Consider the following 9,958-nt stretch of genomic DNA (forward strand, 5'->3'; position numbering starts at 1 on the left):
AAAATATTTCACTACAAGAGAAGTGAGCGTCCGTTTCTCTCTTGGGCGCTCCTGAGTGAGAGGTCATCTGAGTGAGAGTGGGAGATCATCTCCTGCTTGCATTGCTTTATCAGCAAGCGCTCGCCAGCAGTGGCGCTTTGCAGCAGGATCCCGTATACATTTGATTTGACACCATTTTTTTTCTGCATTTTTTCTGCGCGCGGCGACGCCAAAACATAACGGATCTTTTGCCTAGGGCTGCAGAATTGTTGGCAGAATCGATTCAATAGTATCGAAAGAATATTTATATAAAATATATTTATATTAATAAATTAAATGCTTGAATAAACGTAATTATTTTAATTATATTAATTGATTAATATTAATTTATAATACTATAGTACGTTACGTAGTGTGGAGGTGGTTCTATCGCGTCTGTTTTTAGAACAGTCGATAGGTGCGGTGCGTGTCGTGTCGTAACGTGACTAGGGCTGCAATACCAAATTAAATTTCAAATTTCAGCAGTGGCGCACGCAAAAATTTCAAAACAATTTCGATCCGATCTAAAGTGCAAGTGCTCGAATTGCAAGTGAATGGATAGTGATATGGATACGGCCACGGTACAGGCCAGTGGAACAGCACAGCAGCAGACGGCCACGGTGAAGCGCAATATTGAACAGCAGCCGCTGGCCAAGTGGCCGCTGCCAATTGCCATTTGGTACCCCCCGACAAGCTCAACATCATCAGCAACAAGTGTGTATTTAATGCAGTTCTTTGCAAGGAGCAAGGATATTTATCTTGGTTTCTTTTCCTTATTTTAGCATTCGGAGACAATGGCTATGTAGTCACTCTGGAGCACAGCTACCACAAGCAGCAACGACCGCTGGGTATACCAGATGGAGTGTCTAGGCCTCCAGCTGCGGCATCTCCAACAAGTACCAACAACCAGTCAGCGCAGGCTCCTGTGCCGGCAAAGCGTGGGAGGAGGAAGTTAACATCTAACGTTGCTACTGCGGCCGGCAATGTTAGAGGGAAAGATTAGCTTTGTGTCGCACTTGACATATTTCCAGCATGAATTTTTTTTCATAATGATAGATGAGTATCATATCCCTCATATGGTATGTTTGGTCATATGGTCTGCAGCTTCGGCAAATTATAATTAATAACTATATATTTACAGATATTTCTACCGACACCGAAGTGGAAAGTGCTGGAAGTGGAAGCAACGTGTCTGCTATGGCATTCCATTATTTGTACATTCGTGTGGTAAGAGGACCTTCGGCGGTGCCCTCTATGGTGGGGATCATAATTTTGTTGACCACTCCCAACCAATAACGGCGTGGACAAGGAGTGCAAACAGCAGTAGAGTTTTGAGCCTTTGAAAAACTTTTATATTAGGATTTCGTTGCAGACAGGGTTGCACTGCGGTAACGATAGTGGACGTCGATGCTCTTTGTGGACATCTCTGGCCGATAACAATAACATTGCATGACAATTACGATTCAGATACTACAATGATTAACACGGCAAAATACTTTTCCCTGCTGGAGAGTTTAAAGTTCGAACAGGCTCTAGGTAAAAATTAGCGTGTTTAGGTGTAAACAATTTAACTAATTGGTGTTTTCATCACAGCAAATACGACAAATGGAATTCAGTCGGTTTCCGATTCCTCGATTGTTCAGAATTTGAACATTTTGGGGAAATATGCCAAACAAAACGTTGTGAAACAGCTGCATAAGCTATGCACATTATTCCAGCTGACCCCCGAAGAGGAGGCGCTCATAGATTGTTCAGATCCCGCCATATGCTACGTTATCCGTCTGCAGCATGCGCTCCAGATGCTCTTCTCGAACATTAACTTTGATAGCGATGCCAAGGAGGACCTTATATCGGTGGCACACCTTAAGCTGTGCATCCAAGCCACCCAGGAGCTGTCCTACTACGCACTCCGCTGCCAGTTGCATGAGGATTTCCTTAAATCACCCATTTTCAAAGAGGCACAGGGCAAAGTCAAATGCAATCCCTCGCTGCTACTCCTCAGCGTTCAGTTCTTCGTCCGACTGGTTCCCATACGTCAATTTCACATAGCCAATTCCATGGAGCTAGTGCAGCGGGATCTTCTGGCAGCCATCATGAGTCTACGCATCCAAATTAATCGTCCGCAGCTGGAGGCAGCCCTCGCCTACCTCTGGCGACATGAATCCAAATCGGATTTTTTTCGGCATCTGCTCTTACTGAAGGCCACTCCACTGTGTCCCCCCTTGGCCAAGGCCCTGCACCAGCAGCTGCTGGGAAAGCTACACGCACCGCAGGGTTATGCCGGCTTCGTGGATGCTCTGCAGCAGACACCGAATGTGAGTGCCACGAGAACTGCAGAGATCGTTGCGAGTATCGTGGCTAGGAATGACTGCTCGCAGGCGGCACAGTATGAAATGATGCTTCAGGTCCTGGACTATTGTAAATTATCTCTGATGGATGCCAACAGAATGTGTGTGGGTGTCCTGTCCCTGCGAAGACTCTATGAGTTGGGTGCACAAAACCAGCAGACGATTGAGAAGTACCTGTCCTCCCATTGGCAGGTGCTCAGTGATCCGAAAGATCTGATAAGTGGTCTGTTCCTGATGAACCATGAGGAGCTATGCAATCGTATCCAGCTCTGGCAACATCTTTTCTGCAGCTCCAGCGTGGCATGTCTGCCGAGTAATTTGCTCACACGCTTTCTACCTCTTCTGCTCCAGCTGTACGATGGCCTTCCCAGGGAGGTGCCTGCCAGGGAGCAGTTGGCTGTTATCATATCCCGCTGCTTGGACAATCGGGATAGAGATAAGGAGCTGCCTGCAATAGTCCAACGTTTGTTCACGTGGCAGCTCGAAGAGGAACCTATCTGGCAATGCCTTCACCATCGCATATTAATCCTGCCCTCAACAGAATCGGATCGAGTTCAGGTAAAAGTAGCCCCTGCGGATCACCAGATAGACCATGACATGGCCCGGATACTGCCCAGTCTATTGATGTCCAGTTCGCATCATGCTCTCACCTGCAACGTATTCCTGGCACTTTTGGGTTTCATAGGCTGCCAATTGAAGGAGAAATCCACATCAGGAGTGGATTTCCTATACACGGAAACGGAACTCGTGGCCTTCCTAAAGCACAACTACCAATTAAAACTAGATCTGCTGATAGCTCTCAATCAATTGGTGTCCCATCAGCCGTTGCGAGCACAGTTGGCGATGCAAACCAAAGAATTCCTGCGGCTGCTCAAGGATTTACTGCAGCAGCGATTGACCGCAGAAGAGGAGGCCACTGATCAGACCCTACTTCTTATTCTCAACCTTCTGCAGGAGCTGTTAGAACGCAGTGAGGATTTGCAGCTGACAGAGAGCACAAGAGAGCTGCAGGAGCAACTCGGCAAGCTAGGAGCTCTGTCAGTCAATCGCTTGATCAAGAAATCAGTGGAATCCCTGCTCAATATATTACATGGCGAGTGGCGGCCAAGTGAAGCCCTCAAATTGCAGCCATTTCAGAAAGCGCGTTCCCTCATCGAGGAGAAGGAATCACATCTGCAGGTCTATGGCATACAAATGTTGTTGGACCTCCTGCAGCGGAAGGACCCCGCTACGATGGCCCAGGGTCATCTAATCATAGCCCTGGCCCTCAGCACACTCAAGGACAAGGAGTCCTATACATTCCTGAATTGTGTGCGACTCTTTGTGGCCCTGGTTCATGTGATGGAATCCGAAGTACTGGACAAATTGAGTGACGAGTATCTGTCGGAGACGGCCGATCTGGACTATCGTCTGGTGGTGGGAGAGGCTATCCTGAAGGCCTCGCAGGAGCTGGGTAAGTGATGGATGCCGCTTTTGATGGGAGGATTTCTTAAAGATTGGATTTTACAGGTCCCCTATGCTATCGGTACAAGGGTGTGCTCCTCAATTGCTTTATGCATGGCTCGCGGTCGTCTCTCCACGAGTTTCGCACGTCCGCCTTTGCAAATCTCGCCCAGCTTTGTCGCCTACTGGCCTACCAGGTGCAGAACTTTTTCCAGGAGCTGCTGGATCTGATCAACAGCGAACTGAGTGCCACAGGAGGATATCTGCCCGCCAAGCGGGCTGCTGTCTTTGTTTTAGCTGAACTCCTGAATGGCATGGATAATCTCATTGCCTACCAGGAAATGCTGCTACCCATTTATCGTCTTCTGAGAGCCATCGAATCGGAGGAATCGTGTGACCCAGCCATGCGTCTGCATGCGGCCAATGGTCTAAAGATCTTGAATGAAAAGTGCCGGAAGCTAATCCAGACCTGTCTAGAAGCGCAATCCTTGCACAAAGAAATAAAGGTGATGGGTATCAAGGATAAGCCTCCAGCAAGGAGAAACCCTCATATTTTGGAACTGAATTAAAGGTTTTATAAAATAAAATAACTTTTAAATGCAAGAGCAATGCTTAAGATCAAATTAACAAACATATTTCTTATCATCATCGTCTCACTTGCCAATAGAAAATTCCCCCTCAATCTTATCAGCAATCATTTTGGCTATGGCCAAACTGCTGGTGGCACCCGGCGATGGAGCATTACGGCAATGCAAGACGCGCTTGGCCAAAGCACCCGATCCTACGCCCCGATCAAAGACAAAATCGTCGACCAGATTACCCTGCAGATCCATGGCCTGGGCACGCACACCCGCCGGACCACGTTGGATGTCGTATTCGGTGATGTCGGGGATGTACTTTTGCAAGGCCTTGATCTGCAGATTGATGAAGGCCGATTTGGACATCTCGCTGAGGCCAAAGCCAATGTATTTGCTGGCCATCTTCATGAAGCCGGGATAGCGCAGGGCATCGAACAGCTCAAAGAGGTTGATGTCGCCCCAGCTATAAACGAGAAGGAATTAGAATCAGAATAATATTGTTCGGAGCGGACTCCCACTCACGTGTAACCCTCCCGCTTCAGAGCCAACACAGCGTTGGGTCCCAGCCAAATGGAGCCATCCATTCGCGGAGTAAAGTGCACGCCCAGGAAGGGGAATCGTGGATCTGGCACCGGGTAGATGTTACCCTTTACCATGTGCTGTTTCTCCTTGGACAGCAGCAGGTATTCTCCGCGGAAGGGCACAATGCGAGGATCCTTGGGGCAGCCAGTCTTCTCAGCCAGCAAATCGGACTGAAGGCCACCGCAGGTGAGAACATTCTTGGTGCGCACTATTTGACCCGGCCTCGATCCATGGATGGTCACTGGATAGTCGGCGCTTCCTTCTTTTGTTTCGCTGAACCTTGTCACATTGTAGTCCAGATAAATCCGACCCCCTGCATGCTTAAAGTCCTCGCCATAGTGCTCCGTGACCAAAGCCCAGTCCACGATACCAGTGTGTGGACTGTGGAGAGCCTTGATGCCCTTGCAGAAAGGCTCAATCTCCCGGATGGCATCCCCCTCTATCATCTTAAGATCGGGCACTTTGTTGGCAATGCCACGCTGCTGAAGATCCTCCAGAAGCTTGACTTCCTTCTCATCAGTGGCCACTATCAGTTTGCCGCTTTTTTTGTACGGAATCTTGTGGTCATCCAAATACTTGTATGCCAAATGCAGTCCCTCCACACAGAGACGCGCCTTCAGAGTGCCTGGCTTATAGTAGATGCCGGCATGAATGACTCCCGAGTTGTGTCCACTCTGATGGAAGGCCAGCTTGGGCTCCTTCTCCAGAATGGCCACCTTCAGCGAGGGATGCCGCAGAAGAATCTCTCTGGCAGAAGCCGCTCCCACAATACCGCCGCCGACCACAACCAGATCGTAATCTCTATTGGGTGGGGTTGGAGAGGGCAGTATTATTACCGCACACGCGCCATAAAAATGGAACTTATCTATGATTTTCTTACCCAGCACTAATCGAGGAGCTCTGCCACCGTTTGTGGTTCTTTTTCGCTGCGGTGGCCGTCGATGCACCACCGGCATTGGCCAGACCACGTCCTAAAAGTGGGCCACCCACTTGTAACAGTTGTCGCACTTGTGCCATTGTTCCTGTTCACTTTCTTCTCGCAATCGAATCCGGCGTAAAATGTACGTTTTTCTATGTCAAAGACCTTGTCTGACCTTGCCCAAAAGAGTACATACATATGTACTAACCGCCACCGCACGAACAGAGAGACTAAAGCGCAGAGCAGTGAAAGAATTCCGTGGGGCGAGAATTCGTATGTGGTATTGTCGTCTGAAAATTTGGGGCCGCAGCCTAGACGATCTACACGGGGAATCGTCATAAAAGCGTTAATTGATAAGTGTTTTTGGATGAGGGAATGGGTGGGTTGGGTGGCGGGGATAACATGTGTTACTATCAGCTGTTTGTACCCTTGCTGAGAGTATAGTGAGTTTGAGGAAATGATTGCAATGCAAAGAGCGGATCTTCGCCAACATTAAAACAATTTCCCAGTTTTTAAAGCATCTATTTTTTCAATACAATGTTACATAAGTGGATTGCACAGGATTTTTAGTGTACAAAAAAAGCTTTATGCTGTAATTTCATGCCTTGATATCAATCTGAACCATATCACATCCAGATCAGATAAATATTATATATATACCATAGCAACGATCGATCTGAAAGGGTATTAACGTTCCGGTCATGGATAAACCCGTTAGGGTAGTGGTCGCCTTACAACACTACCCGTACTGCATTTCCCTGCGAATGGCAAAATAGAAACAGCTGATGCACGGAATTTTTGGCAAAAAAAACAAAACAAACAAAACAAAGTATATAAAATATTGCCAATTGAAGCTTATAGATTGCCTTCCAAGACATGCCCGCATATTGCGCGGTGGTAAATTGCAACGATAAATATGCGCACGCTACTAGTATATCATTCCACAAGTGGGTGGCTCGCATTCAAAATTGTAAAACAACTTCTGATGATTGCACTTACAGATTCCCCTTCAAGCGAAAGGATTTGTTCCAGAAGTGGAAGGAATTTACGCAACGTAGTCCCCAATGGATGCCATCCCGGTGGAGTGCTGTCTGCAGCCGCCACTTCGTGGATACAGATTTCAGTTGCAGCCATAACCGGAAAACTCTGAAAAAGAATGCAGTGCCATCAGTGCGTTTGACGGAATCGGAATCATTGAATGTGGTTGTGGAACAGGTGACCAACAGCCGATGGCAAGAGTGTGCTAGTAAACAGACGCTGTCCAGTGCCGCCGAAGCTCCAGTCAGTGGTACAAAGGGCACCTGTCGCTTCTGTGGTTCCTCTGCTATGGACTGCGTTTCGTTTGACAATAGTTTCGAGCTCTTTGGCATGATTCAGAAGTGTTTTCCAACTCTACAAATCCTGCAGGATGATACGCTGCCCAAGGATATTTGCTCGGAGTGCTACAAGAAGCTGGAACGCTTCTCGCAATTCATCGATGTGGTTCTGCAGACTCAAAGCGAACTGCAGCGGAAATATCGACGTCAGTTGAAGATTAAACAGGAACCACTGGTGCGGGTGAAGCAGGAGGCCTGCGAGAGCCTGGACAATCTATTCCCCGACGAACTAGATATGGCCTTGGATGATGGGTGCGACCATGAGCCCGGCACCAACGATGAAACTGAACAGAAGTTCCAATTCTGCGATTTTCCCATGCTAAATGCCCAGGACATAATAAATAACTGTGATATCATGGAGATTATTAATCTAGATGATCCGTTTATCAACATACCAGATGATGCGGATGTCGGGCAGTGCCAGGCGAAGCAGCCCCGCACTTCAGGGGATCTGCCCACGGCTAATGAGATGCTTCAATCCGAGCTCCTCAACGAAGAGCACAATTATGCCAAGGAGGATTGGGTGCTGCCGCCGCATCAGTACAAAACGGAGAAAGTGGAAGGCGTTGAATCTGCCGAACCGCCACCGCTGCTGCTGCCCCCGCCGCCCACATCAGCTCCAGAGCCCCGCTCCTGCAAGCCCATTGTGACCAATGTCAGCCAGATACCAAATCAAATGCTGTGCGAACTGCTGCCGCCCCCAGCTGTTCCGCCCAAGCCCAACATTGTGGTGCTCAACGACAGCGTGGTGCAGTCCTCGGCCGCCTTTCGTCTGCACAACTGCAGCCTCTGCACGGCCAAGTTCATTACGGTGGATGGTCTAAGCCAGCATTACACCCACGCCCACAGTACACCCACACCGATGGTGAGTGTGCCACCCTTGAACATCAGCCTGCCCAGCATTCCAACGAACCAGCTCAAACTGGAGGCTAGCGGCTGCTCTGTGGGCCTGCCAGCAACACAACCGAATGAGTACTGGCAACCGGACTGGCAGAACACCCCAGCAGCAGTCGCCGCCGCCGCCAGTCCGCTGCCCACTCAGCTGCCGGCGAAGAAAAAGATCGACATACTGGACATGCAGCGCAGCTTTCTGCATCACAACGATATCCTACCGACGGCAGCACAGCTAACAGCGGCGGCGTCAGCGGCGCCAGTGGCAGTGAATCCTGCCGCAGACCCCCAACTGGCAGTGGTCACGGCCAATCTGGCCAAGCTGGCCTTCCAATATCGTCGTCTGCAGCGGAAGTGTAGGATACTGAAGCATACTACGAAACAGAATCCGAACCGGCATCGCTGTGAACATTGCGGAAGAGGATTTGCCAGCCTAAATCGACTGCTACGCCATCGGCAACTGAAAACGCACTTTGCCAAGCTGAATCGTCCCTTTGCCGCCAGATGCTGCGGCTGCCTGAAGCTGTTCAGCTCGCGTCTGGGTTTACGGCAACATATGCGCTACATTTGTCAGTCCCTGTCGCTGAGGAGTACGCGGCGTCTGCAGAGTTTCAAGTGCCGTCACTGCCAGGCCATTACCTTCACTCATTGGCGACTCTATCGCCGGCACGAGCTCAAGTGCCGACCACGCCATTCCCCGTCCAAGGCAAAGGTTCAGACGAAGGCGCGGAGAGTTGTTGCCGTTCAATCGCAATCGCAATCGCAAACACCAACTGTGACCACCACCTACGCCTGCAGCGTGTGCAAGAAGTCGTTCGGATCGCTCAGTGGTCTAAGACAGCATCACATCACCCACACGACGGAGCGACAGCACAAGTGTGGCATCTGTCAGCGTGTCTTTAAGCGACGGAACGGCCTTTCGCAGCACATCAAGGGCTACCACCTACAGCTCAAGCCACACGAGTGTCCAGTGTGTAGGCATTGCTATGCCCTCAAGTGCGATATGCTGAGATGCAGACACTCCCAGCATCGTGGCGGGGCAGGAGAGTGAGCCACGAATCGAAAGGGAAATCTTTCCACAGAATAAAGCTGAAACGTTGTGCTCTTTTGCGAGCCTAATGTATTGCTTCTATATGTCAGCACTGAGCCCCATGGAGCTCCATGGGGTGCCTGCTTAGTGGCCTCACCCTCAAAGGCTATGAAGAGTTCTCATTGGCATGCAGCTCTTGGCGTTATGGGGGGCTCTGGTGGCCTAGGGCTATAAAGATTTACGATTATGGAGTATGCTGCCAATCCTTCAAATAGGCGACTGAATCTCAATAGAATATGAATAATTATAAAAGAAATCAGTAGTTAAAACATATTATTTGTATTATATACATTTATTTATCAATTTATTCAGTTTGCGTTATAAGTTTTGCGCTCACTAAAAGTATGTATTTTGTATTCAATATTCATATTTAATGCGTTAGTATTGCTTTTGATGGCTTAATTTAACATATGAAAATACTGAAATTCAAACTTAAATTGCATATATTCCGATTTGAAACCAAATTCAATATTCAACAAAGGTTTTCTATATATACAAAGAAGGTTGGCGATAAGATGGTTTAAGGTTTTTGCTTATCAACATAAATCTATTCGATTTTCCTCACTTTTATTAAAAACAAAACTAAAAAAGAAAACACAAATAAAAAATGGCACTACAATTACAAATTGCAATAAAAAGAAACAAATTTTGTGAAAATAAAAACTAAACATAAAACAAAGCAGAAAAATTCAAAGAACATAAAAACAGGATGA

At 48.2% G+C, this 9,958-nt stretch overlaps 3 protein-coding genes across 3 annotated transcripts; 2 read left to right on the plus strand and 1 right to left on the minus strand.

Moving 5' to 3' along the window:
* The first annotated feature begins 1,442 nt into the window (after positions 1 to 1,442).
* On the plus strand, positions 1,443 to 4,432 carry LOC6589401 (transport and Golgi organization protein 6). The gene is made up of 3 exons (XM_026988372.1): positions 1,443 to 1,554; positions 1,612 to 3,819; positions 3,876 to 4,432. Exons 1-3 carry the CDS (start codon positions 1,494 to 1,496, stop codon positions 4,376 to 4,378), a joined length of 2,772 nt encoding a protein of 923 aa, XP_026844173.1. The 5' UTR covers positions 1,443 to 1,493; the 3' UTR covers positions 4,379 to 4,432.
* LOC6589400 (L-2-hydroxyglutarate dehydrogenase, mitochondrial) lies at positions 4,362 to 6,221 on the minus strand. Its single transcript, XM_002015253.2, has 3 exons — positions 5,850 to 6,221; positions 4,910 to 5,770; positions 4,362 to 4,850 (listed from the first exon to the last, which is right to left on the minus strand). The coding sequence occupies exons 1-3, from the start codon at positions 5,984 to 5,986 to the stop codon at positions 4,463 to 4,465; spliced, it is 1,386 nt and encodes a 461-aa protein (XP_002015289.1). The 5' UTR covers positions 5,987 to 6,221; the 3' UTR covers positions 4,362 to 4,462.
* Positions 6,222 to 6,744: 523 nt separating this feature from the next.
* On the plus strand, positions 6,745 to 9,875 carry LOC6589399. The gene is made up of 2 exons (XM_026988545.1): positions 6,745 to 6,835; positions 6,890 to 9,875. The coding sequence occupies exons 1-2, from the start codon at positions 6,765 to 6,767 to the stop codon at positions 9,204 to 9,206; spliced, it is 2,388 nt and encodes a 795-aa protein (XP_026844346.1). The 5' UTR covers positions 6,745 to 6,764; the 3' UTR covers positions 9,207 to 9,875.
* The last annotated feature ends 83 nt before the right edge of the window (positions 9,876 to 9,958 follow it).

Source organism: Drosophila persimilis, unplaced genomic scaffold (genome assembly GCF_003286085.1).
Source record: "Drosophila persimilis strain 14011-0111.01,24,50 unplaced genomic scaffold, DperRS2 tig00000191-arrow-pilon, whole genome shotgun sequence".
NCBI lineage: Eukaryota > Metazoa > Arthropoda > Insecta > Diptera > Drosophilidae > Drosophila > Drosophila persimilis.

Excerpts from the sequence above, each read along its gene's own strand:
- LOC6589401 (XM_026988372.1), top strand. The coding sequence starts at position 1,494 with ATGATTAACACGGCAAAATACTTTTCCCTGCTGGAGAGTTTAAAGTTC. Across the intron at positions 1,555-1,611 it reads AAAGTTCGAACAGGCTCTAG|CAAATACGACAAATGGAATT; the intron begins GTAAAAATTAGC and ends TTTTCATCACAG. Across the intron at positions 3,820-3,875 it reads GAAGGCCTCGCAGGAGCTGG|GTCCCCTATGCTATCGGTAC; the intron begins GTAAGTGATGGA and ends TGGATTTTACAG.
- LOC6589400 (XM_002015253.2), bottom strand. The coding sequence starts at position 5,986 with ATGGCACAAGTGCGACAACTGTTACAAGTGGGTGGCCCACTTTTAGGA. Across the intron at positions 5,771-5,849 it reads AGCTCCTCGATTAGTGCTGG|AGATTACGATCTGGTTGTGG; the intron begins GTAAGAAAATCA and ends CCCACCCAATAG. Across the intron at positions 4,851-4,909 it reads CTGAAGCGGGAGGGTTACAC|CTGGGGCGACATCAACCTCT; the intron begins GTGAGTGGGAGT and ends TCTCGTTTATAG.
- LOC6589399 (XM_026988545.1), top strand. The coding sequence starts at position 6,765 with ATGCCCGCATATTGCGCGGTGGTAAATTGCAACGATAAATATGCGCAC. Across the intron at positions 6,836-6,889 it reads ACTAGTATATCATTCCACAA|ATTCCCCTTCAAGCGAAAGG; the intron begins GTGGGTGGCTCG and ends TTGCACTTACAG.